Raw genomic sequence first — 27410 nt, forward strand, 5'->3', positions numbered from 1 at the left:
CAGAAAAATAATTCAAAGCACAACGAGGCTGGCAAGCAGGCACAGGGCAGGGAGCACACAGGAGCTGATTGCACCCCTGGAGCCAGTGGATGTTCTCCGCAGGGCAGAGAAATCTCACATCTCCTCCGCTCCCTGTCGGGCTGGGTGTCTCCTGCTTCCCTGTGTCTCTCCCCGAGCTGTCCTCTCCTCATCTGCCTCGCAAATCCTTCTCCCCCCGTCTCTCCCTCCCTACCCCAGTGCTCCCCCCCCTCAGCGGCAGCTCTGCACCTCCACCAGGTGCCGGCACTGCTTGCACTTGACAGAGCAGCACTAGAGGAACTTGCAGCTCCACCGCTCCACCACCTCTGCCTGAGCCGTGTGGAAGCCCTTGCCACAGCACAGGAGCTCGCAGCCGTCCATGGCTGGGGATGTCCGGTTGCACCGGTGGCCAGAGGTGCCGAAGACCCCGCGCCGGGGGTCCCGGTCTCAGAAATCTGGGCTGGCCAACAGGTAGACCAGGTCATGAGCTGTGTAGGGCTTGAAGCGAGAGCTCTTGGGCACCAGGAGCTTGAGGGAACCAACCCTCTTGGAGTGAACCTCCGTGGCCCCCTCAAGCTTTTCCCTGAGGATGTTGCCCACCCTGCGGAAGGGAGGCATGACCTTCCAGCATGTGCACACCTGGCAGGAGCCCGACACGCTGTGGCACTTGCACTCCAGCTTCATTGTGGGCCAGGAGAGCCTGGGGAGCAGGAGGGAGCTGACAGCCAGATCCAGGACTCACCTGCTGTACAGCTCCTGTGCCTGCAGGCACCCCAGCAGCTGCTGCCCCCCAAAAACACCTCCCACGGGACTGGGGGGTGGGATCTGGGGAAGGGAAGTATTAAAGTCTTTCTATGCCAGGCCAGTATGGAACAGAAGGGGATTCACTCCATGGGAAACAGGCTGGCTCAGGTCTGTAAGAGAAATCCCTAAGGCAGGGAAGATACAAAGGCCTGCTCTGATCCACAGGGATGTGGAGAGGGGAACAGATCCACCTAGAGACAGAGGATGTTGAAGAGACCAGATCTAACAGCAGCAGGGATGGTGACTTTGGTCAGGTGGGGCTGGAGGGGCTGGGAAATGCTTCAGAGCAAAATGGAGAAACTAGTTTAACTAATTTCCTTCACAGAAAAGGCCAAGGAAGGTTAATTACATCTGGGCTCTGTGACAAAAAGGAGTCTCTCTGCACAGAGGTGGGTAAGGGAGAAGCCAGCTTGGTGTGAGCAGTGCAGCCCCGCTCTAGGAACCTGCTCCTCAGGATAAGAGAGCCCAGCCAGGGAGAAACCTCTGAAGCTAGGATTGCTTCCCAGCCCTTGTTCCTACCCTTACCTTCCTCCCAGCCATTGTTGTGGAGGGTCATGAGCACTCGACTGGAGGAGATGCCATGGCTCCTCTCAGGGTTGTCTATGAAGGCCTGAGAGAAGGCAATCCCATAAGACAGGTTATCAGAGCAGCCTGACCATTGGAAACCTGCAGAGGGAAAGTGGCCACTAGATTAAGGACAAGCCCTGGGACTGGCTGTCAAAGGGCTAAGGAGAAGGGAGATGCCTCCTCGTCTGGTGATGGTCTCCCCCACAGATCTTCTTCTCCTCTGCTATCTCACTCCCTGGCGTTGTCCTCCTGCTCCATCTTTGGGGCTGACTCCTTGAATCTTGCAGTCGCAGCCACACTTTTTAAGCTCCCTACGGCTGCAAGCACAAGTCACATCAAAGGCACCTCCAGCAGCAGAGATGGCATGGATGAAAGCAGACTCCCCCGTGCCTGCAGCAGGGTGAGAAATGGCACAGCACAGAGAAGGAAGGCACTGATGGGTCATGGTATGGGGGAAAGAGGCTTTGACTGCTGGCAGGAAGTATGCATTCAGATGGAGAATTTCTCAGGAGAAATTGCTGCCAGGATGTTCACCCAGTGCTGCAGTCCCAAAGCTTGGAGCCAGCAAGGGAGATGGATCTTTGGGTCCTCCTGGCTCAAAATCCTCACTTTGGCAGCCTCAAATCTGGGTGTCCCATTGCAGAAAAGAAGTCAATAGCTCCCAGGGGAAGGGAAAAGGGAGCTGTGGTGGGGAAACCATGGCTGTGCATCCCATGCAGAGGGGTGTTTAGGGAGGACCTTGTCTCTAGGAGCCAGAGAGACCCTGCTCATGGCTGCTTGCAGTGCTCCTCCCATTCAAACATATGCATGCTGTTGTGGGTGCATGGGCAGATCATTTTCCTCGGTCTGCAACAAAAAGGGACTGCAGCCCCAGAACAGAATATTTGATTTGAAGTGCTACTCCTAAGGGCTGGGGCTGGTGGCAGGCTGGGGGAGAAGATGTAGAAGTCTGCAGGGCTGGACTTAGAGTTGTCAAGATGGGACATAAAACTAAGCCTGACTGAAAGAGGAAGAAGTTTAGCCAGAATGTTAGTTGTGTTAGAATGTTAGAAATAACAGCACATGCATTTATTTTCAGATTTCTTTGTTCTGACAGCTGTGTGGGGGAAGACACCGGCCACTTTGGGACCAGTCCCAGTGTGACACTTGCATGCTAGCCCATGCAAGACTGAGGTGTCAAGGGGACCCCTCCAGCATACTGAAGGGACCCCATGCCAACTCTTCCAGCTCCTCTCCCCCTCACTGATCTTGGATGACAACTTTGCCAAAGGCCTGCAGACCCTGCAGCGTGGGGCAATTCCACTGGAGAGTGAAACTGGTGCTGGCACTCCTCGACCACCATCTCTGTGACTCACCTCACTGCATCCATGGCTTCCACTTGCCTCTGGCAAACATGGACCTGCTCCTCTACCAGCCCAGACAGGCCCTCACAGCCACTGGGGTCTTGGAGGACCACCCAGAGATATGGCTGCTTTGCCAGGTACTTGTGGGGGAGGAGAGATTTAGCTGCAGATGGACTAGAGACAGAGTCACATCTGTGGAGGACTGGCCTTCTGCAGTCCTGTTTTAGAGAATCATAGAATCATAGAATTAGCCGGGTTGGAAGGGACCTCAGAGATTATCTAGTCCAACCCTTGACCCACCAGAGCAGTTGCTAGACCATGGCACTGAGTGCCACATCTAGTCTTTTTTTAAATGTCTCCAGGGACGGAGAATCTACCACCTCACCAGGCAGTCCATTCCATAGCCTAATCACCCTCTCCGTGAAGAAATTCTTTCTAATATCTAACCTAAAGCTCCCCTGGCACAACTTAAGACTGTGTCCTCTTGTCTTGTTGAAGGTCGTCTGTGAAAAGAGTCCAGTTCCCACCTCGCTACAGCCTCCTTTCAGGGAGTTGTAGGCAGCAATGAGGTCTCCCCTGAGCCTCCTCTTCTTCAGGCTGAACAGCCCCAGCTCTCTCAGCCTCTCCTCATAGGGCCTGTGCTCGAGTCCCTTCACCAGCCTGGTTGCCCTCCTTTGGACCTGCTCCAGGACCTCTACATCCTTCTTAAACTGAGGGGCCCAGAACTGGACACAGTACTCGAGGTGTGGCCTAACCAGCGCTGAGTACAGGGGAAGAATCACCTCCCTGGACCTGCTGGTGACGCTGTTTTTGATACAGGCCAGGATGCCATTGGCCTTCTTGGCCACCTGGGCACACTGCTGGCTCATGTTCAGTTTCTTGTCGATGCAGACTCCCAGGTCCCTTTCCACCTGGCTGCTCTCCAGCCACTCTGTGCCCAGCCTGTAGCGCTGCATGGGGTTGTTGTGGCCAAAGTGCAGGACCCGGCACTTGGCCTTGTTGAAGCTCATCCCGTTGGAATCGGCCCAGCTCTCTAGTCTGTCCAGGTCCCTCTGCAGAGCCCTCCTGCCTTTGAGTTGGTCCACACTTCCTCCCAGCTTGGTGTCATCTGCGAATTTGCTGATGATGGACTCAATCCCTTCGTCTATGTCGTCAATAAAGATATTAAACAGAACTGGGCCCAACACTGATCCCTGGGGGACACCACTAGTGACCGGCCGCCAACTGGATGCAGCCCCGTTCACCACCACTCTCTGGGCCCGGCCCTCCAGCCAGTTCCTAACCCAGCACAGGGTGCTCCTGTCCAAGCTGTGGGCTGACAGCTTTTCAGGAGAATGCTATGGGGGACGGTGTCAAAGGCTTTGCTGAAATCCAGGTAGACCACATCTACCGCCTTCCCCTCATCCACCAGACGGGTCACCTGATCATAAAAGGAGACAGGGCAGGTAAAGGGGATGTGCTACCTCTTGTCTGTGCCAAATTGGACTATCCTGCTCCCCGTCCTGGTCTGTGACTCTTCAGCTTCACCATCCCTCTCCCTTCATGCTTCCAGATATACCCCTTCTAACATGCTACCTTTGGGTGGCTCAGGTTCCTTCTTCCATGTTTTTTCACACACCTGCCCATTCTCCTGGGAGACAGAGCCAATCCAGACAGTATAAGTGCAAAGAATACTTACAGCCAGGTCACGGCAAGGATGTGCTGCACAGGGATCAGCATGATGTACAGACACACCCTCTCCATCCTGTCCTCAGCAAAACTCCACCTTCAGCCACGGTGCAGCAGCCATGTGAATCCACTCTTGTAGCCTCCCACTGCCCGTGCTAGACAGTCACTCGCACAGCAGCTCCAGCTTAACACTGCAAAAGCACTTGTAGCCCCTGCCCTGGGCAACTGACCATGGGGTGCCTGGTATACCTGCCAGCATCAGACAACTGGTGGCCTGCAGAAACCTGCTGGGCTGGCCTTGCAAGGGTACCCAAAGTGGTGCTGCTCTCTACCTACAGGTCAGGAAGCATCACAGGAGAGCTTCTGGGGAAGGAATCCATCAGAGGGAACTCACATGGCTGGGGACAGCATCAGTTTCACACTGCCAGTCTCTGCTGTCCTGTCAGCAGACAATCTTGTCAAGTCTCTTCATCAGCCAGAAGCAGCTCAAGACTCAGTCAGCAGCAGACAGGCCCTTCCACACAAGAACCTGGCAGCACCATGCAGCTGTCACTAGACCCACCAGCTTGTCATCTCTTGGTCACCTAGATCTTTGGGGAGCCTGAGTTTCCCTGTAGTAGCAGCTCATGGGAGCAGAGAAGACCTGCTGCCTCCTGCATCTGCTGCCTCCTGCATCACCAGCCGCTCTCCCTGAGAACCCTCCATCATTTGCCTCCTTCAGGCTGGACATTCTTCTTTTCTACCCTGCAGCCCACATAGCTACAGCAAACAGACACAGCACAGCTGGATCTCTTAACTCTTATCCTGACACTTCTCCCTTCAGCCACTCCCTTCCCCATGACAAGAGGCGCAATCCTTGCTCTTCTCCTAGGCAGGCATAATGGGGTGGCTGCCCCTTTTCTCAGTGGGTAGCCCTTTCCTAAGAACTTAGAGGAATCTGGGAATATGTATGTTGTGTGACAGAGGAGTTGAAACTTCCTGGGAGAAAAATTTGCCATTCCTCCAGCGTTCCTGGGAAGTGCCATCTGTCCCCATTGCCCTGGAAGATGAAACTCCTCAACAGCCTGGAGGTCTCTGCTTTTTCTGTCTGTATCATTCAGAAAGTGAAACACAGCTACTCTGGCCCAGCTACAGTTCTTCCACCATGGCCCCACACTTGAGTTAAGTCCTTTGCTGTCCTCCTCCACGTAGCCTTGCACAAAGAGGTCTGAAGAGCATTGGGTTTTTCTGGTCACACCTGAGTAGCCCCTCTGTTGTAGCACACTTTCCAACTCTCTCCTTGCCTTCCCAAGTCCTACCTACCCCTCATTCTGTCGGGTCCTTGATCCCGCTTCCTGGAGTCAGTGCTCCAGGCTGGCAGGCATGTTGGGATCTGCAACATCAGGGTGTAACCTCCAACACAGAAGCCACTAATCTCGTTTTACTTGCTGTTGCCTCAAAGAGCAGTGAGGAAATGCTGGGGGTTGCACAGCTCTTCCCCAGGAGCTGGAGCCTCCAAGAGAGAGCAAGGGGCAATGGTGTGAGCCCCACCCATGCTGGGGGGATCTGGACCCTGCAGGCTGATGTACCGAGACCCAGTGAGGTGAGTGAACCTGGCTGGGTGAGGGATGCTGTGGGCTCTTGGGCAAGGTTAAGTGTCACTGTGTCTTCCTCTTCCAACATACACAGTAAAGGCAGGACTGCTGTGTTCAGCACATGTGTGCAGGGGGGGTGAGGGGCCACAGGGAAGGGGAAGTTCCCAGAGAGGGTGTCAGAGATTCCTTTTGCAAAGAGAGAAAAGACACCCTCCCCAGAATATCTGCAAGCCTTTATCAGTACCAGAGCCTTGATGGGAACTGAAGTGACACAAAAAGCTGTGAGAACAAAGATCCCAGCAACTAGGAGGTGAGAAAGGGGGTCTGGTTAAAAGGAGAGGCACTAAAAAGGAGCTGGGTGAGATCAGTAGTTTAGGTGCCATTGTACCCTCCAACGATTTATAACCACCAGGAACATACATCCCTTGGCATATCATTCCCTGAATGAGGAGGCAGTGCCGGCAGAACAAGGGGGGGCAGGGAGTGAGAATGTCAAACAGCAGCAGCAGCATCCAGCAGGCAGAAGAGCCAGCCAAGGGCTGCAGAGAAAGAGGGTGCCCACAGACACTGCAGTTTCTCAGGGCAGCTGGTCCTGGAGAAGGGCAACAGTAAGAATACAAGTGTCTCCATGACTGTCTTCTTCTAGGTGTGCTGGGACTGGCAAAGCAGAAATAGGACTTGAAGCAACAGGGTGCTGGGTGGGCTCTGCAGCAGGGCAGATCCCTTCCCAGCAGCACTTGGCAGTGCTAGGTTCCAGATGTCCAGCAAAATCAGCCCTTGCATTTTCTCGGTGCCATGCCTCTTGCAGATTTTAATGACGGGGACTGATGTATGTGTATGTGGCAAACACATCTTTGACTGTCACTTTTTCTGAGTTTTGTTCTTTTTGGGTCCCTGCCATGTGCCAGCGGTGTGCAGCTGAGCCTCCAGGCAGGGGCTTGGCCCCAGAGTACCCGAGGCTGTGGGACTGACAGGACTTTGAGCCTTTGTGCTGGCTAGTCACTCCCCATATTTCACTTCCAATCTCCTGTTTGGCTGTATCTTGAGAGGGATGTTTTAATTTTCTCTTGTCATCCTGTGGGTGGCTGAGTTAGCATGGGAGCAAAGAGGAACAAGTCTTTGGCACTATGACCCAGGGCAGGTCTCTTCAGTTTCAAGAACACTTGGGTGTTGCTTCTTTCACTATTACATTTGCTTTCATATGATGTGTTTCAGCTTATCAGCTTCGGATAACAAAGTTCATGCTTTGTGGCTAACCAGAAGTGCATCAGGAAGTGAGAAAGGAAAGGAGATGAACTGCAGCATGACTGATACAGAACCAGTCATGGTGCTGTAGTGGGCAGCTGTTTTGGATGAACAAAGTAGCCAAGGAGCCTACTTGGTTCAGTTTTGATTCAAGCTGTTTGGAATTTTTGTGCCTGGATTGAGACCTCTGAAGTGACAGCAGTATTAGCCATCGAGCCCCTGTGCAGCTTTAGTTCTTCAGCTTCAGAGAGGTAAGTGAGATGGAAACATCTGAAGAGTTGGGTGGCCTGGGTGCCCTGGGCACCAGTCCCCATGTGCTGTTGCACATGTGCTGCCAGACATGACCACAGGGCACTGGCAAACCCTCTATGCCTCTTCTCTTGTCCAGTGAACCTAGAGGTGCTAGGAAAATCTCTGTATTTATTAACATTTATTCAACAGAAAGCACAGGCAGCTTGCAGCTTACTTTGCTGAGGTGCCCTCAGTGGAAATCCTCTTCCACAATGCCATCAGCAGGTGAAGCAGGGTGACAGTAGGCAGTAGCAGTGTGATCAGACCTCATGAGTCAAATATGGAGGTCTCAGGTTTGATGTTATGTATGAAAAAAAAAAGCCATCCTACATCTTGAATGTCTTCACGGTTCTGATCATCACAATAATCTGATTTCTTAGTTAGAAAAAAGGTGATAAGTGGGGCTTAAATATCACTTATGCAGGAAAAAAGCATCTACATTTATGGGAAAATATACCTTAAACACCTAAAGCAGAAGTAGAGTGTTTTTCTGAGGTTTGGTGCATGCACTTTGTGTGATTTCCTCTTGGTTTCAGATTTACTAAGCGAGTTGGCACAGTTTGTGTTTTCTTAGCTGCACTGCTCTGAACCCCATTGCAGCTCTGTCTACACCCCCAGGGCATCTCTAAAGCACTCAAAGGTTTCAATGACAAGTTGGTCTCAGAAACACTGATCCTGCAGCATGCTCGGCAAGATTTTTCTAGCTGTATTTTTTCCACCTCATTTCTCTGCTCCAAAGCACTTGAGGGAAGCACGTGGCTCTCATCTGAGTGAGGTGGTCACAGGAGGGGGGGTATAATAGTGGAGGACAAGGCATTCTTTTCAACTGTTTCTTTTCAACTGCCCACCCCCAGCATGATGTTCTTCTCTACCCACATACAGCAACCACAGTTGATGTTAGCCCAGCTCACACCTATATCTTTCCTCCCTCCCTCCCTCCCTCCCTCCCTCCCTCCCTCCTCCCTCCCTCCCTCCCTCCCTCCTCCTCCCTCCCTTCCTCCCTCCTCCCTCCCTCCCTTCCTTCCTTCCTTCCTTCCTTCCTTCCTTCCTTCCTTCCTTCCTTCCTTCCTTCCTTCCTTCCTTCCTTCCTTCCTTCCTTCCTTCCTTCCTTCCTTCCTTCCTTCCTTCCTTCCTTCCTTCCCTTCCTTCCTTCCTTCCTTCCTTCCTTCCTTCCTTCCTTCCTTCCTTCCTTCCTTCCTTCCTTCCTTCCTTCCTTCCTTCCTTCCTTCCTTCCTTCCTTCCTTCCTTCCTTCTTCCTTCCTTCCTTCCTTCCTCCTTCCTTCCTTCCTTCCTTCCTTCCTTCCTTCCTTCCTTCCTCCCTCCCTCCCTTCCTCCCTTCCTTCCTTCCTCCCTTCCTCCCTCCCTCCCTTCCTTCCTCCCTCCCTCCCTCCCTCCCTTCCTCCCTTCCTCCCTCCCTCCCTCCCTCCCTCCCTCCCTCCCTCCCTCCCTCCCTTCCTCCCTTCCTCCCTGTTTCCACAGTTTCTCCTTCCCTGCAGCAGTTGCTCACCATGTGTGTGACTGTGCATGCACAGGTGCACATATGTCATGTCTATGTCATTTCCCCCTGCCCCCCTTCCAAAGCAATACTATAAACAAGTTTATTTTCCATTTGAAAGCAGAATAAAAGTCTCTGCCTAGATAACATCTGTAGTTTGAATTGCTCTTTCCTGTCTCTGCTTAGGAAAAGGCCATGATGAGGACAGATAGCCCCCGGGGGCTCACACTAGTCTTTGCTGTGAGGTAAAAAGATGCTTCCTCCACCCCCAGGGCAAGATTAGGTCAGCCACCAAACAGAAAGTTCCTTCAGGATTTCAAGGGAGCATCTCATCATGAGAAGGAGGATTATTCAGCTGTGGTACCATTACCTCCTTACACAACTGATGACTTGAGACCTCTCAGCAGCTTTTGTGTAGAGCAATGAGTATTGAGGTTCTTTTAGAACCGCAGCCACAAAGAACATGACCTGTGGCTCTTAGACATTAGACATCAGTCAAATAGGATAAACCAGCCAGTTTGAGCTTTGTGTATCCCTGCTACCAGCCTGCTTTAACCATAGCTACCTCTTCAGTGAGGAACAGGCAAAACAGTGCCACCAGAATTCTGCAGAGAAATGTCCCATTCCCACAGCTTTATCTTTCCAAGGGCAGTGTACGTAAGCATCTTATTTCAAGTCTCTGAGATCTTCATTACAGTACCTGTTCTATCAAATTTGAGACTTTAAGCTTAGCTTCAGTAACACCACTGTAATGGATTCTTGCTTCTGAGTTTCCATACACACACAGATAAAAAAATCCCCTCAAAAAATCCAGTCAGTTTTCTGTAGTCAATGATCTTTCCTGCCAGTTTAGACCCCTGCTGCTTGGTGTCTCAAAGACTAACAGGCTACTCTGTGAGGAAAGACCTCTCAGAAAAAATAAAAAGGTGATTGTGGGCAAAAACATAAACAGATTTCTTGCACTGATGTTCATGGCATGAAAACCTGACAGATTTCCACAGCAGAAACTATCTTAATGGGGAAATTGATCAACTGTTGCTGATCAATAGGTTGGTAGGAACAGCCATGGAGCAGCAAGATGTCTGAAGCAGTGTCTGAAGCCACCTGGCTCCTACCCCAGAGGTCTGAAAAAAGCTGAAGGGTGGAAGACTTGACCAACTGTGGCATAAAAACATTTGCTTAAAACTGCTTTTCAAGGCTCACTAGAGGACATAAATTGAGGAATGTCTCTTGGGGAATTTCAGACCAGGGAGCTTCATGTCTGTGCTGAAAAGACTAGTAGAAGCTATAATAAAGGGAAAAAAATCAATTGGCATTCAGTCACATCTAATTACTGAGGAAAGTCATCATGGCTTTTATAAAGGGATGCTGTGTCTCACAGTTCTTCTTTGAAGCAGTCAACAAACATGTGATCCATGGCCATATGAATTTCCAAAAGACTTTTAAAAGGGTTCTTGGTACTTAAAGAGAAGAAGGTTCCTACCTGGATAAAAAGTGCTTAAATGCAGGACAGAGAATGCAGGTAGGTGGTTGGTTTTCTCAGTGAAGTTACAAGACACCAGTGCTGGGGCTTGGACTGTTTGACCTATTCATGAGGTATGAATAATAACAAATCTGTTGGAGACATAAAATTATTCAAGTTAGAAAAGATGGCTTTACTATGAAGAAATGCAGAGATCAAGACTGAGTGACTGGCCTTAAATTACAGCTGAAATTTCATGTAACAAAGTGATGAGAAAAACCTATCTGAACTGACCATGACCACATGCAAGTGAGATCTACACCTACACAGCTCAGTGCAGCCACATCATCAATATTGTGGACATTTGAGATTCCCTCTGCAGGAAGTCTTCAGAGTATGCAGTATGTTGAACTTGCAGTCATTGCAAGGTTTTGGCTCTAGCAAAAGCTGGTATACCCCCCTTGAGATTTTTTTGAGGCATCTATTAATTTCACTTGAAATCAGCAATGTTCTTAAACATTTTCCTTGCCTTTCTGGATTATATTATACTTTAAATTTACACAAGTCTTCACAAAAAGTTTTCAACCATCATTGTCAGAGACGGGTGAAAGCCACTCAGATGAAGCTTGAAAAACCACAGAACTTCCTCTAAGAATCATAGAATCATAGAATAATTTGGGTTGGAAGGGACCTCTAAAGGTCATGTGGTCCAACCCCCTGCAGTAAGCAGGGACATCCTCAACTTGATCACTTCGCTTGCAGCCTTGTCGAGCCTCACCTTGAATATCTTCAGGGATGAGGCCTCAACTACTTCCCTGGGCAACCTGTTCCATTTTTCCAGTACCCTCATGGTAAAGAATTTTTTCCTACTTGCATCCAATCTAAATCTACTCTTCTCTAATTTAAAACCATTGTCCCTTGTCCTATCACTACAAGCCCTTGCAAACAGTCCCTCTCCAGTTTTCCTGTCAGTCCTCTTCAGATACTGGAAGGTCTCTCTTAGGTCTTCACAGAGCTTTCTCTTCTCCAGGCTGAGCAACCCCAGCTCCACTGGCCTGTCTTCATGGGAGAGGTGTTCCAGTCCCCTGATCATTTTTGTGGCTCTCCTCTGGACCCACTCCATCAGGTTCATGTCCTTTTTGTGTAGAAGGGTCCAGAGCTGGACCTGTCTTGGTGGTAGATCTGGGCAAACTGATAGCTGTCTGCTCTCTTGTGTTAGACTTCAACCTTCACCATTTAACATACTGTTGCCAGAATTAATCTTTTCCTGCCTATGAGGTCAGCATGCACCTCTTCTGTCTTTAATAGCTCCATCCTCTAGATCTGTTCATTGCCACAAAGCCCATCCAGAAGGACTCACATGCTTGTCATGCCTGTCAAGTTGCTGAGTATCTACTTATTAAAGTAATATCAACCTTATGTAAAGATTTCCTCTAGAAAGAAAATTTTACTGTCCTTTTGAGACACTCTATGTGGGCTTTGTGAGAGAATCTCTATCTAACCCCTGCAAACAGCTGAGGGGAAACATGTCATGCTTATCAAACCCTACTCCACTGTGACAACTTTGAGAGCAGATGTCTAGTTTTAGGATCATAGAATAATTAAGGCAGTCTCTAACTCATCCTCATCTAACTCTAACTCATCCTCCTACTCTAAGGACGGTTGGCTATCAGAACAGATGAGATTTCTCTGGACTGTACAGAGTCTGGTCTTGAAAACTCCCAAGGATGGAGACTCCACAGCCTCTCTAGGAAGCCTGTTGTAATGCATAACTGTCCTCACAGTGAAAACATTTTTCCCTATATCCAATCTGAGTATTTATTACTTCAGTTTATGCCCATTGCCTCTTGTCTCTCTGCCATGCATCACTGTGAACAGCTAACTCTGTCGTCTTCCAGTAGCCACCTTGCAGGTATGGGGAGTGTGCTGGGTTGACATGGCTGGAGGCCAAGTGCCCACCAAAGCTGCTCTATCATTCCCCTCCTCAGCTAGACAGGGAAGAGAAAGTATAATGAAAGCTTTGTGGGTCGAGTTAAAGACAGGGAGATCGCTCAGTGATTACCATTACAGGCAGACCTGACTTGACTCGGGGAAGTTAATTTTATTTATTACCAATCAAATCAGAGTAGGATAACAAGTAATAAAATAAAATCTTAAAACACCTTCCTTCCCATTCCTTCCTTCTCCTTCTTCCTGGACTCAGTTTTACTACAAGTTTCTCTACCCGTGGCAGCACAGAGTGTCAGGGAAGGGGTGTTATGGTCAATTCATCACATGTTGTATCTACCCTTTCTTCCTCTTCAAGGGGATGATTCCTCCCACTCTTCCCCTAATCCAGCATGGAGCTATATCTCACTGCTATGGGACACAGCCCTCCACAAACTTTTCCAACATTAGTCCTTCCTATGGGCTGCAGTTCTTCCTTAACTGATACAGCATGGGTCCTTTCCACAGGGTGCAGTCCTTCAGCATGGGTCTTCCACAGGGTCACAAGTCCTGCAAGTGAACCAGCTCCAGCCTGCCCTCCTCTCTCCACAAAGCCACAGGTCCTGCCAGGAACCAGCTCCAGCATAGGCTTCCCATGGAGTCACAGCCTCCTTTGGGGATCCACCCCTGGTGTGGGATCCTCCGGGGGCTGAAGGTAGAAATCTGCTCCACTGTGGACCTCTGTGGGCTGCAGGGCACAGCCTGCTTCAGCCATGGTCTTCACCATAGGCTGCATGGCAATCTCTGCTGTGGCACCTGGAGCACCTCCTCCCCTCTTTCGTCACATATTTTCACTCCTCTCTTCTGGCTTTTGCATAAGTACATTTTTCCCCCCCTTCTTAAATATGTCTCACAGAGGCACCACTGCCATTGATGGTGAGGTCAGCCTTGCCCAGTGAGAGGTCCATCTTGGAGTCAGACAGAACTGGTTCTATCAGATACAGGGTATCTATCTAGAGTGGTTACCAGCCTCACATCACTTTGGAGTCACAGGTAGGTTTGTCTACATGAATTCCACAGACCTTCCTTCTTTACTGTGTCCTCCTTTACCTGGCTGTTCTGCTTCATGTCTGTGGGATGTGGGTTGCTTCATGCTTTATGGTGTTGTAAGCAGGAAAATTATCTGAGGATATGCAATCCAATTAGGCATCGTTGTTCCCCTGCAAGAGAGAATACAGAAGGACCTGTATGAATGTAAGCAATCGAACAAACTCCAACCAGATGGAACTCAGGCTTGTGTTCCAAGGTGGGGACAATCCTACCTATATAATTCTTTTTATCTGCAATGGATGTACAAAGTCCAGTTTCTCTGATATAAATAAAATTACACAGGTTTTGTTTTTTTTTAAGTTCCTTCCAGTCAGCATTTTTTCCTCAAAACACTTGCTCTCTTCTTTTTCTACATCTCTTTTTGGCTGAAGCTGGCTTAACTACTTTCCCTGTGTGTGCCTCTGCTGTCCCTTTCTAGTATACGTGTGTTGTCAGCAGCAGTCAAAGCAGTTTACATTTTCTGGGGCTGAGTGATAAATTAATCCATACAAACATCACTCTCTCTGTGCTCTGGCTCCTGATGACATATAATTACTCACTTTTCTACTGTCCATTTTTCTTAGTCCTTTGGTTTTTTTGTGAGTTCTTGCAGCAAAATCCATTATAGCGGGATTTGGACTTTTAACTCAAACTTTCCTGTCTTTGTCTTCCACTCTCACCAGGAGTTGTGCTGACATTCAACAACTGGCAGTGACCCTTCATTGCATCAGCATCCCCATAGCTACTGAGAATTGCTGAACTAGAGGCAGAGTCTGACTGCAGTAGCATCCCTGCCAGATGACTGCTGAACAGCAATCCAAGCAGCACCAGTCAAGAGGGAGATGTGCCCATCTCTCTTCCAGCTGCAGCTGAGGAGAATGACCTGCCCACACCTTCTTAGAGGGGAATGACTTCTCTCAGTGCTTTTCTTTGTGCTTCCTTAGCCCAATAAGAGCAACCATCTCAGTGAGCCCCTCCCCTGATCCTCGCTGGGCATGTCAGCTTCCAATGCATCTCAGAAATGCAAGGATTACAGCTTCAACCACCACCTCCTCCTGCCTGGCTACATCATGATATTCATTACAGGTTTAGTGCTAAATGTGATGGCCCTGTGGATATTCATCCGCTACCTGCGCCTGAAGTCCGTGGTGATGATTTACATGTTCAACCTGGCTGTAAGCGACCTCACCTTCACACTCCCTCTGCCACTGCGACTCTATTACTATTCCAACCACCACTGGCCCTTTGGTAACACCTTGTGCCAGGTCTCTGGCTCCGTCTTCCAGATCAACATGTATGGTAGCTGCCTCTTCCTCATGTGCATCAACCTGGATCGCTATGTTGCCATTGTCCACCCACTTCGCTGGCGGCATCTGCGGCGCCCCAAGGTGGCCAGGCTCCTTTGTCTGATTGTCTGGGTTGTGATTTTCATGGGCTCCATCCCCACAGCCATAGTCCACAAGCAAAACCACTGCGAGGTGCATAACCAGACCATTTACCTGTGCTTTGAAAGCTTTCGTGACAACATATGGCAGAATAACCTCTTTCCCCTAGTTGTCCTGGCTGAAATCTTGGGGTTTCTCTTGCCTCTCAGCTGTGTGACATACTGCTCAATTCGGATCTTTCAGGAGCTCTGCCAGGACAGCCAGACGAAAACCCTGAGACAGCAGAAGACTGTCCGTCTCCTCTTGGTCAATCTGGTCATCTTCATCATCTGCTTTGTTCCCTACAACACTACCCTGGCAGTCTATGGAATGATAAAAGCCAGGGTGTTGAAGGTTGAGCAAGAAACACAGGACTCTGTGCGCCAAGTATTAATTATGACAATGCTTTTGGCCAGCATGAACTGCATGGTGGACCCCTTGATCTACTACTTTAGTACTGAGGGGTTCCATAACACCTTTAAGAAACTGCGGCGGGGACAAACTTGGGACTCAGACACAGGAATCCTTAAGACTCACATTGGGGAGAATAAGTCAGCCAGACACCATGCTGTCACAAAAGTAAAGCAGTTCCCAGCTGAAAGCTTTATCCATCCCAATGAATCTTTGCCATCACTTCCTACTGCTCTGTTTTTGAATGGCCCTATCGAGGACTCGGAAATATAACCACCAAAAGGTCACCATTGCAGCATCACCCAGTCAACAATCACACCAAAACTGTGGCAAATATCTCAGGGTAACTTAGCAAACTGTTTGAGGGAACTGAGCAGACTGTATATGGGTGAACTTGATGATATAAAGCTGAAGGATGAAAGATTGTTTTGAATAAACAGGGATGTCTTGGTGACATGATCCCACCTGACTCTTTTGGCACAGGAAACAGTGGAGAGTAAGGACTTGAAGCAAATCTAGTGTGTCTAGGTCCGGCCAGCATAGATTCCTGTAGTAAGTCCATCCTTCCTGAGCACCTCCAGACTGGACCATGACATGAAGCTCATGAAGCTGTTCTGGGTTTGGACAGAGCACAGGTGTGGTACTCACTGCTGACAGAATGAATCTAGTAGTAAGAACTGAGAGAAGCTTTGGAGTTTGGGGTTTGTTTTTGGTTTTTGTTTTTTTACTAGGTGCTTCAATCTGAGTCTTAAATACAGCTTGGAACACCTAAATAAGTGTCTTAGTTTTCCAAAGGAGTTGAAGCATTTAGCAACCCTTGCTGTAATCAAGAATAGCTGAGTGTTTAGTACTCTTGCAGAAAATAGGTTCTAAATTGTATGTTAAGTTACAGACCTTAGCAAAGCAATCTTTAGGAGGTATGTCAAATGTGCTTGTGCAGCTGTATACACCCACATGCAGCACAATGGTTATACATTTGCCTAAAGTAAAAAGGCTTGGAAAAACACCAGCATACCTAAAAATACAACTGGCATTAAGAGTGACCCCAGAAAAAAAGAGGAGACCAATAGTCTTGACATTTCTGAAACTCACATTGATGTTGGTGCTGTGCACTTTCCTGTTGCTCTGCCATAGTGTGATTGATTTCAGGTCTGAGTAATTTTCAGTTAAAAAGAAATGATGTCATGGAATGAGGCTGCACTGTTTGTACATGCTTTTTCATCCTACACCGTGTGCAAAAGCCCTATAAATCTCCCCAGAACTAAGAGACCCAGCTATACACCAGCAGTGACAGAAACCCCAGTTATTCCTTCCTGTTAGTGACCAAGGGTTGCCTTTCCACTTTCCACTTGCACTGCAAAACAGCCTCTCTGTGTCTTCCAGCAGGATTCAGGCTATCCTGGGTGGGTCAATCACAATATATTTAATTTTTTTTATTATTATGTTAAAGGAGCAGTAAGGAAAAGTCACAAAAAATGCTGTTCAGAGTGAAGTCCTGGTTCTTGAACTTCTAAATTAGTCATTAATCTAATTTTGAGTCCCTACCTCATGATTGATGCAGGAATAAATGCATAGCAATACATCATGGCTTTGTGTTAGAGTACATTTTAAGAGACACAGTTTTATATCAGCCTTTCCTCTTTAAGACCTCTTCTTTTACTACAGGTGACTGTAGAAGCAGGTCTTCTAGAAGACCTGTAGAAGATGCTGAGCCTCTCCACAGAGAGATCCTTGGCTGCTTTCAGAGAGATCTTTGTGTCACAGGCTGCTTTTGACAAATACTTCTCAGAGAGGCCAGGTTTTTCCCATTTCTCAGCCCATGCACCACCAGAAGAACAGTCTTGAGTCATAACTGTAGATGAAGGACATTTAGCATATTCTGAGAGATGCAGTGAGAGAGGTGGAAGAGGGTTTGCAGGGCAATAGGTATTTCTATTTTGAAAATTCAGAACTGCCATGTGAATGTGAATCATTTGTCAGTGCAGCTGGAGAGGAATCATGAGCTGTGTGAATACCTTCTGCTAGGGCCTGATGTTATCCTTTTGTTCTGAGAGCTACAGGGTGGTGGGGTGATATTGCAGCAACTACACAGCTGTCCATTTTCTACATCTTCCTCTTTCCTAGACCCCTTTCCTTGTCCCCGTGTCTCTGGTCATTTCTCTCTTCCCAGCTCTAGCACACATGCACCTAGTCATCAGCACAATGCCTCAATGTCATCTTTTCTTCCCTGCCCAAGGAAGCTGATTTTTCATTTGCCTTTAACTTGGCTAGAGCACTATCCTGAACTGATAGAAATATTTGGGTGGGAAGGGACCTCTGGAGGTCTCTACCCCAGTTCCTGCTCACAGCCAATTGTTTGGGACAGTAAGGGCTGGCTGTTTCCAAAGGAATAGCAGCAGCTGAAAGCCAACAGGGGAAACAAGGCAGGTAGAGAAAGGGGCATCCCCAGCAAAGGGAAGCACCTGAACAAGACAAGCAAGGCAGGTAAGGTGATGATAGTTGGGTTCAGCTGAGAATCGAGATTGTCAGACAAACCTGTGGTGACAAGGCAGGTCCAAGGTCAAACTAAGAAGTCAAGTCAGAAACAGGATCAGGTTTGGAGGCAGTAACCAGAGCCCCAGCAGCACTTGCCACACAAGTCCATCGTGACAAGGTAGGTCTCAGGTCAAGCCAGGAAGCCAGCCCATGGATCTAGATAAACACATTGTGTGGCCAGGTACAGGCAAGGTGTCTCAGGTAGGAGCCAAGGGTAAGAGCAAAGCAGTTGCTTTTTAAGCAGTTAAGGATAACTGCTTAAAAGCAGTTCCTGGGGCAGGGAATCAGCCCTGGCTGAGGTTCCAGCAGAATTTTCTGGAAATTCTGAAGTAACCAGAGGAGAGGGCTATCCTTCAGCTGTACTATCTCTGACCTCCCCCCAGGCTCACACAGGCAAAGCCACAGGAGCAGGAAAGATGCACTTGGGACTCTGAGTTAGTTCAGGTTGCTCAGAGTCTTGTCTAGGTGTCTTCTGAGCACCTCCAAGGATGGAGATCCTCAGCCTCTCGGGGCACCCACACTGATGTTGAAGTATGCCCTAGGGAGAGGCTTTTCCTAGTACTCACCAGGAATCTTCCTTGTTGCAAGTAATTGCTGTTGCTTCTTGTGCTTCCTCAGTGCCACTGAGAGCAGAGATTGGCTCATCTTTTGGTAAACTTGCCATGTGTGAATGAAATGTCAGGTGGCAGACACCACTCCTTTGGAAGAGCTTGCTCCTCTGTCAAAGTTACAGGATCCCCCCAAAACATAGTGCATAACTTGTCAAAAAGAACATGAGAAACCATCATATTTTCTTAAAGGTTCATCCCTGAAAATAGAGGAACTATTTTACTGGAGCATTTTATAAACATTCCACTTCCAGCAAAGGACCTTTTATCTTAAATATTTTGAGAAAAAAAAAAAAAAAAAAAAAAAGAGAGAGAAAGAGAGAGAGAGAGAAAAGCTGATCTCTTAATCTCTTAATGGATCTCATCAACCAGTTTAACAACAGAGGGGGCTGCTGGTCAGGCTGCATACAGGAGGAAAGTTCTTGACTTTGAGTTTCTGAGGACTTTTCTTAATTGTTATATATAGGCCATGGTGTGCCCAGTGTGGGCTGTTGCATTTTGTCCTTTGGGTTTTCATTCTTTTTCCGCTTGCAGTGGTTTTGTTTCATTTTTGAGGATTCTAGTCAAGTTTAATTACTTTGGATTCTGGAGGGGATTTTGTATATTTTTCATGTCTGCCAGAGAGAATTAGTGTTAGCTAGGTCTTCTGCTTCTGCATTTTTGCCTTTGTTTGCCTGATTTTTTTGTTCTGTCATGCAGTGATAAAGAACAGAACATGCATATACTGTCTCTCAGTGAAATGAGTCACTTGCCCTATCTTGCTTTATACATCCTGTTTAATGAGTATATAAAAAAAGCCAAACAAACAAATCAGAAAGTCCTAGTGTATCGTAGTGGCAGACAATACCAATTGCTACAAAAAGGAATCACTTTAAAGCATGTGTTTGAAACACCAGAAGCCAACTCCATGAAGCAATGGTATTCAAGAAAAAAAAGTTAAATGGGAATATAAGTTCATCAAAGACTCTTCAACCTGTATAGTTGACTCTGTACTTCCTACTGCACTAATTCTTGAATTAGTGCTCTTGTTAAGTATGTCATGGGTAAAAGATGCCATTTGCTGCTTCCCTGCACTTTGTGTCATTCGCGGATGTGAACATTAATGTGCTCTTATCAAGTGAGACTAAACAAGTGGAAGGTCAAAGAGATGACAAAGGAGTACAGAATACTTATTCTTTGTGGAGCAGACACAGTATCTGCAAAAATACATAAATACATTGGGATTTCAAGTCTTTTGACTTCCAGAACAGACACACTAACCACTTCTAGAAACAGTTCTTCATTTGGATGATATGAAAACATATTGTTATTACTATTTATCTTGATCTTAAATGTATTTTATACTTTCTAGAAACCTACTGACTCTCTGGGTTCTGTAAGTCAGCTTAAAAAGAAGGCCCAGGACAAGTCAGACTTAAACTTCAAATTGTTTTTGTTACTGCTTGTATCCCTTCCACCACATACTGGCTGAATGCCTCACATCACCTGATGTTTGCCTCACACGAAACATGTATTTTGTATTACAAATGCCCTGAGCAACTAAAGTTGTGCCTGCTTTGAGCCCGGGAGGTTATCCACCGCCCTACCCCCCGTGTTCCCTCCCTCCCTCCAGTTGCTGTGAGTTGAAACAGCTGTCCTCCAGAGGTCCTTCCAACCTAAATAATTGTATGGTTCTCTGACCTGGTGTTTGAGATGCTGTTCTGAGATTCCCAAGCATTTTCTTGGCTTCATCATTGTCATTCCATCTCAGAGCTGTTCTTGCATAGGTTACATTTTGTGTATCCCACCTGCCTTCCAGCTGCAGCCTTGATCCTGTGTCTGCAAGTGGTCAGTCTAAGCTTCACATTTCCTGAGTTTCCTTTAAAGCCTTTTTTCAAACTCCTTTATTCTGCAATGATAACAGAAAATCATCAGAAGCCAGGCCTGACAGCACTGATACCTCTGTACATCCTGCTGACCAAATTCTTCTCAGGGTTTTCTTGCAGTTTCCCACATTTCCATGTTACCTTCTGTCTCTGTTCTTTTGTTCAGCTTGTGTACTACCTTGCACAGCAAGAGAGGGGTCTCTAAGGGCTCCCAAACAAAACAAAAAGAAAGAGCATAACATAGTGATATTATGAAAGAAGAACCTACTATGCTTCTAATTTTGTTGGAGGATATTTGCAAGTCTGGATGTGCTAAAGCTGGGCACAGCTCTCTCTGCTTTAACCTATTTCACTCAGGTAGCAACGGTGACAAGAGGGCAGTGACCTAGGCTTCCCTGCTAGCTCTTAACCCTCCCTGCCCTGAAATCCTAACCCCTGAAGCACAGGCAGTCACTCTCCAGTCCATGAAATAAAAGTACTTTTCTCCAGGAGGGAAAGGAGTGGAGAAGAAGGATCGAACTTTTCACTACAACGTGATGATGAAAAGACTTTCCCTGACTTTGGGGGATGGAAATAACGCGGGCGGGGGGGGAGGAGGGCGGAGGGAGGGAGGGTAAGGAGAGAGAAAAAGGGAAAACAACAACAACAAAAAAAAGGGGGGACGTGAGGGGGGAGGAGGGGAGAGACAACCACTGCAAGTATCTATAAAGGAAGCTGTCACTGCGTCAGGAATGGACTCAGATGAGAGGACTAAACCCTGGGCATGGCGTGACACCCGGAACAGCCTGTCCCAGCTTGAGAGGGTTACCCCGCAGGCTCTCAGTCTCTTATTCTTTGCCCTCTCGGGAGCCCAGGGGAGCCTATATGCGTAAAACCACACCGAATCAGGCAGGGCTAGCTGATAGGAGGGGGGTGCTCTCACCAAAATTAATGCTTTGCGACGAAAGATTTCATTTTGATCAACACTACATTTTCGCTCTCGTGCTTGGTTGGGGTTTTTTTCACATGAAATAACAAAAGGACCTCTAAATCCAAATCCACACCTACGTGACTGCAGCCCGTCCCACGCCGACCCCTCACAGGCACACGGGCGGAGTGTCGGGCGGCGGATACAAAGCGGACAACGAGAGGGAACGGCCTCCCGGTGCCCGGCGGGCGGGGCAGGATGCAGACCCCGCCCCGCTCCTTCTCTCCGCGGCCAACAGCGGCCCCAGCCGGCGGCAGCCGCCGCTTCGTTCCGCGGATCCCAGACGGAGGGGTAGTCCCGGTACGCGGCCGAGGGAGTACCGCCCCGCAGGCACCGCGGTCGCCGGGGAAGGACTCGGGGGCTCAGCGCCCTGCCGGGTGTCCCGGGGGCCGCACCGGGGCAGGGCAGCGGCGGCGGGCAGGGGTCACCCACCGGCTGTGGGTGCCCGAGAGGACGCGGTCGGCGAATTCCCCGGGCCTGGCGGGAACTACCGGGGCAGCCTCTCCCCGCTCAGCCCGGCGCCCACAACGGCAGGCGACCCTTAGGGCGCGAAAGGTGGCTTTTAGGGGCGGGGGTAGTGGGTACGTGGCCTCCCCGGGAGTGCGGGAGCCGGAGGGGATTGACACCGCGTCCGTGCTGCCAGCCGGGGGGGCTTCCCCGGTCTGCAGCCACCAAGGCTGATAGCCCCGTGTTGGCAGGGCGCGGTCTGTCTCTTGTTCTCGCCTCCTCTCAGCCTTTGAGAAAAAGCTATTTAAACCAATCCAAAACAAAACAGAAAAGGTAATGAAGAGGCTGTAAAACAGAAGGAAGTAAAGGTGTGAGTGCTGCTTCCCCGGGAGCAGGGTAAGAAGGGGACTTAATGTTGTTGCCGCAGTGCAACACCCTAGCACGAGGTGAAGAATAGAGAAGCAGCGACAATAAAAGTGTTTGAAAGTGATCTTGCCCAGCACACAGGCCAGTGCCTTCCGTGAGGGTTTTACTTGATCAGAGCCTGGGTAATGCTAAGCTCGCACGTGTAGGGAGTGCTGCAATAAGTGAAAACACACACCCCAAAAAGGCTTCAAAGCCTTGTACTTTGGGTGCAGAAACACCAGACTTCGGTTTTCTCCTTGTGCATAGGTGTCATGGTTGTCCTTGGTTACGCAATGACAGATTGTTTTCCCGGCGAAGTCCCTCCTTTGTTCCACGGGTAGGCAGAACACTGCTCACAGAAAGAGAAAAAAAGTAGCTATTTGCTAGTTTTCTCTTTTTTTTTTTTTTTTTTCCTTACATATACAGTATACAAAGCCATCAGCTATTTACTGCACAAATCTGAACTCCATTCTACAAACAGGACTATCGATCTCATGCTTTCCTGTAGTGTTTATCATCCCTGCATTGAAAGGCACCATAAATTTGAAGTAACTTCTTTCACAAGAGGCCCATAAGCCAGTATGATATTATTACTATTTTATAGACAGGAAACATAGTAGCTAAAATACATGTTCTGGGTTACTTTGAGTGTCACTTTTTGGAGTGCTATATGGCACATATAGAGTCTCTATGCCACTCGTACTGATTTCAGTCACAAATACAAGATCTAAGCAATTGTGCAACTCAAACCAAAGCCTCAAATAGAGAGCCTTTGCAAGAAGGAGCACAGGACTGGTGGCTTTTGGGTTCACATGCTGATGCCCAGTATCACCTGGGAGCTCTGCGGCAGAGGCAGGGAGCTGCTAAGGTGGTGTCAAGGGGCCCACAAATATTGTGTTGCAAAGATGAATTTTTCAGATGATTCTGTATCAGTTTGTGACATCTAGATAATGAGCAAGGGGAATTAGACATTCTCATTGATAAGCATGTATTTGATATAATTAGCATTACAAAAAACCCGGTGGGATGATTTGCATGATTGCAGTGCTTGAGTTCCCTGGTTAGTGCCTATTCAGAGAGGACAGGGAGGTTAAAAAATAAAAAATTAAGTGCTGAGGAAGAATGATGCTGTGGCTTTAGGGACAGCAGTTGCTTCTGTACAGATGCTGAAAGCATTGCAGGCTGTGTGTGCCCAGCTGCTTGTGAAAGCAATGCAGAATGTGCCTGGCAGGGGTAGAGCTGAGAGAGTTGGAGGGGAGCACTGAGGCAGGAGCTTTGGGAGACCTGAATTGGGGAGATGTGTGGGAAGCTCCTGCAGCAATAGTAAGGATGTCTCATTAAGTGCTTGCTGCAATTATTGGACACACACAGTGAAAGGGTCAGTGCTGCCATAAGCTGGCTTGGTTTTGGGGTGGATTGTAATGGGAAGTGAGGCATTAATTGTTGGCCTGGGACTCAGAGGTTGACTTCATGGCCTGGTTTCTTTGTTTGGACATCTAGAGCATAACTTGAACCACCAACATGCAGGCTTGGAGCTCCAACAGGACCTGCCTTTAGAGGAGGAAAGTGATATAGGAATTAATTATAAAGAAACAGGCAGAAAAATACCAGTGCGATCTGACAGTTGGTTGTGCAAAGTTTATTACGTGGCCAGAGTCCATGGCTATAATCAACGTGAAAATGCCATCTTAGTTCAGAGGCAATAAGAATGAGAAATTTAGAAAGTAAAAGGGTAAGACAGACAAAAAGGTGATGTGGGTCATTCTGTCTTTCTGCATTTTGTACCTCCTAATAGTGAGGGAAAGCCAGGGAGTGAGACATTGTGACTTATTGGACAAGGAAGAATTAAATACAGGAGGAGCAATAAGAAAATTGTCCAGATACTTAATTTGGAAATTATATTTATTGACTTCAGCTGTTTCAGAGTAACTGCCAGGAGCAATATACTGTCAATCTGATAAGTAGATCATTGCCACAGGCAGGGTGATATTGGTGCTTCTAAGGGAAATGGCCAGGCTCATTACTTGAGCTATTTTTGAAGCCTGTTGTGCCCTGTTGTGCGCAAAATTCTCCATTTTGCTTTCTTCAAACTTGACCCTGTGCAACTCTGTTCTCTCCATGCTGTCCTTCCTCCTCTCATTTTCTAGACACACAGTCTGAAAATACTAAGAAAAACTATTCTCTTCCAAAACCATGAGGCATTTTGCACCAAAGTCATAATTCAGATGGAAGAGCAATCAAAACATGGGATGAAGCTGACTGTGCCTAGCTTTTCCGCCACTTCTATTTCTGTCCTTGGGTTGACTTCTGTAGGTTTCTATAGGGGATAGTCTTCACCAATTTAAAGAATAAAATATAATTTGGGGTGGAAAAAAGTGTTATCTCCTGGCTTGGGTTTAGTATGGAGATGGTGTTAGTGACCATGAGAAATAACCTCTCCATTGCTGATGGTTTGATCTGACTGAGCTTTGTAGTGCTTTTCCTGTCAGTTGGGTTGAGTGGAGTGCTGAGTAGAGACCTTAGAATGTGACAGACAGCCCTTTCCCAAGCAGAGTTTCTGTCAGCAGCTGTGGAGGGTAGTTGTCCTGCTTTATGTTTCAGATTGCCAGGGTTGTCTGTGAAACATCAGACACTGCACTGCAGCAAAGCCTGAAAGGAACAGGCTAAAGCTCTGAGACACTGGTGAAGATGCTTGTGCTCCTCACCAGAGGAACATTTTGAGACACTGACAACACAGTGATCCTACCAAGAACAGAGGATCTTCATAGCACTGTGTCTCTGTGTTCGAATACCAGGGGAAATGGCTAGAATGGCCTTTTGTTTCCATGCTTTGGACTCATGCCATTGTGATGGTTGCTTTTTGGAATCTGAGGTGGGGCTTTGCTTGTGCATGAGCCTGCAGCCACTTGGAGCTTATAGCTTCTTGATCTCATGTAGTTCATGAGTGCCAGTTGATGCTTTTTGTCCTGCATGAAACCAGCATCTAATCCACCTCAAGTGCCTTCCCTGTACAGCTTAAGGACTGAATTCCAGGCTATAATTTTGAAGAGAGAGATGGTCAAGGAAAGACAGCATATCTTTCTTATATTTTGTTGCTTCCATTGCTTTTTGGGGAAAGGAAAGGAAAGGAAAGGAAAGGAAAGGAAAGGAAAGGAAAGGAAAGGAAAGGAAAGGAAAGGAAAGGAAAGGAAAGGAAAGGAAAGGAAAGGAAAGGAAAGGAAAGGAAAGGAAAGGAAAGGAAAGGAAAGGACATCCATATAGTGGGGCAAACTGTAGAAAGAGAATCCACTTGGCTGTACATGGCTGCAGGGTAAACTGGAAGCTTTGTTGGTAAGGCTCAATGTCCATGTTTTCTCTGGCTTGTGGAGTTTATTTGGCTGCTGGATAAATGTTATAAAGAAAATGATACCACAAAGACTTGAAGAACAATTGTAACATCTGACATTGTTCCTATGTGCAGCTCTAGGGCATTTCTTAATACCATCCTTGTTTCTACACTGAGTTTAGGTGATTGCATGCATCTCAGTTGTTGTAGAGAAAGAAGCATGTCTGGAAATGGCACACCTTGTAGGGCTCAGTCACTCTCAGCTGGTGCCACTTTGCTCTCCACATTATCGCAGTTTTTGAAGAGGGTGGGTAAAGGAGAAGAATTGCAGCCTACAGAAGAATTTGGATGGATCTCATCCAGCTCCAGCACCCTGTTACATGCCCCATCAGCAATTATGATGAAACTCCTTATAGCCTGGGCAGTAAGTCAGTGTGGAGGGCAGGTGTGGTAACCATAAGGGGATGTGGGCAGAGCATGTAGGAATTAGGAAGAGGTACAGCACAGACCTTGGGAGTACCTTACCGTTATTTGCATAGAGAGCTTCCTTTCTCTTCCATCCCACCCCCCACTATCTCACCCCCTGAAGTGTAGGACTTGGCAGCTAGATGAGTCTTCATTAATTGCATTTAGCCTGCAAAGTGGGTGGATGAGGATGTGGGGACCAGGAGGGATGCGCTTTTGCCTATAAGATGTTCTCAGGATGTCATTTATCAGTTGGTAAGGGACACAGATCTCTTTTAGGAGTAATTCCTTTGTGTTCTTTCATGTGGAGAATGGCAACTCAAAAGCTGTTGTAGAATCCCTCCCATCTTATTCTTTCTTTTTTTCCCCCTCTGTTAGCACTTCACTGCTGTCACCCTCAGCATTCCAGAATCATGACTCAGGACTGATGTGATGCAGGAACCTGAGAGCTTGTTTATGCCACTAGAACAGGGTAGACACTGTTGCTTCCTTGGCTCACTCCTTACCCACCGTTCCACCTCAAATAATATTTTTGCCCTGTTATCTGAGGACTTTTCCTGTCCTCTGGCTTCTTAATGAGTCTACAACAGTTTGTTCTTTCCTATCTGCAAGTCCTGTGTTGTTACTCCCTTCCCAAAATGTTTAGCTCCTCTTTTCTTCTCATGTCACTGGCTCCATACTCCTGATTTCTCCACAGCTTTCAAGACTAGGTTGCTTGTTCAGCTTGTCCTAGTCTTCCCTTCTCTAGGACGTGCTTCCATTACAGCTGTCAGTCTTGACTTTTTTTAAGCCTATGTACTCTGATTTTCAAACTAGTCACATTATTCAGCCAGTCAAGTTTCTTTTCTCCCTTTTACACCCCCTCATTTTCCAACAACTCCTTCTGTTTTAACCCCCCATGCCAGTTCTAGTGTCTTTACGCTCCTTGCCCTCATCAATTCTCCATGCTTTGCTTCCCCAGGGGACTTGCTGTCCTCCTTGCACTCACCTGCTCTTCCTTCATCCTGTTTGGACCCAGAGCAGTCAGCAGCAACTGAGTCCTCGCTGGCAACCCAGGCTGGGCAGTGGTTGCAGATGATGGTTGGCTTTTTCCCACAGCCCTACAGTACCTATGCTTATTCCACCTTTGTGAGGCAGTGGTCACTAAAGGTCTAAAGTGTACCTACTGAGCCTGTATAAATCAGATTATTTTTTTTTCTGAAAGCCTTATCACTTATCACAATTTTGCATGGATTTTTCAGGGGATAGTGAGCAGCATAGCTGTAATGAGAGAATAACTCTTTGTAGGCTCCAGCTTGGGCTGCAGTTGTACTTAATAAAGGACTTGTCTTTTAACAAACACTTTAGCACTCTAAACCAAAATGGTTTGCTCTGTTTTGTTTTACTTTTTTTTTTCCATGATTAATTAAATGTTCAGGCTGAAGCCACATTTAAAGAGAAAATTAAAAAAAAAAAAAAAAAAAAAAAAAAAAATCA

General features: G+C 47.6%; 1 protein-coding gene, 1 long non-coding RNA gene and 1 pseudogene across 4 annotated transcripts; 1 reads left to right on the forward strand and 2 right to left on the reverse strand.

Moving 5' to 3' along the window:
• Nucleotides 1-249: 249 nt before the first annotated feature.
• On the reverse strand, nt 250-13361 carry LOC103533336 (annotated as a pseudogene).
• LPAR5 (lysophosphatidic acid receptor 5) lies at nt 7350-15832 on the forward strand. 2 transcript variants are annotated; one of them, XM_008499134.2, is made up of 2 exons: nt 7350-7470; nt 14166-15832. In XM_008499134.2, exon 2 carries the CDS (start codon nt 14478-14480, stop codon nt 15588-15590), a length of 1113 nt encoding a protein of 370 aa, XP_008497356.2. In that variant the 5' UTR covers nt 7350-7470; nt 14166-14477; the 3' UTR covers nt 15591-15832. The 2 variants fall into 2 exon arrangements, with proteins under 2 accessions (XP_008497356.2, XP_030310951.1); XM_030455091.1 differs by lacking the exon at nt 7350-7470 and adding an exon at nt 13399-13446.
• On the reverse strand, nt 13526-21480 carry LOC115598647. Of its 2 annotated transcripts, none has more exons than XR_003987803.1 (3): nt 21373-21480; nt 20141-20348; nt 13526-13613 (listed from the first exon to the last, which is right to left on the reverse strand). It is a non-coding gene; the product is annotated as an uncharacterized LOC115598647 (long non-coding RNA). The 2 variants fall into 2 exon arrangements; XR_003987802.1 differs by having other exon boundaries at nt 21369-21480.
• Nucleotides 21481-27410: the final 5930 nt, after the last annotated feature.

Source organism: Calypte anna, chromosome 1 (assembly GCF_003957555.1).
Source record: "Calypte anna isolate BGI_N300 chromosome 1, bCalAnn1_v1.p, whole genome shotgun sequence".
Classification (NCBI taxonomy): domain Eukaryota; kingdom Metazoa; phylum Chordata; class Aves; order Apodiformes; family Trochilidae; genus Calypte; species Calypte anna.

What these genes read in the sequence shown, in the direction of transcription:
- LPAR5 (XM_008499134.2), top strand. Translation starts at nt 14,478, where the DNA reads ATGTCAGCTTCCAATGCATCTCAGAAATGCAAGGATTACAGCTTCAAC.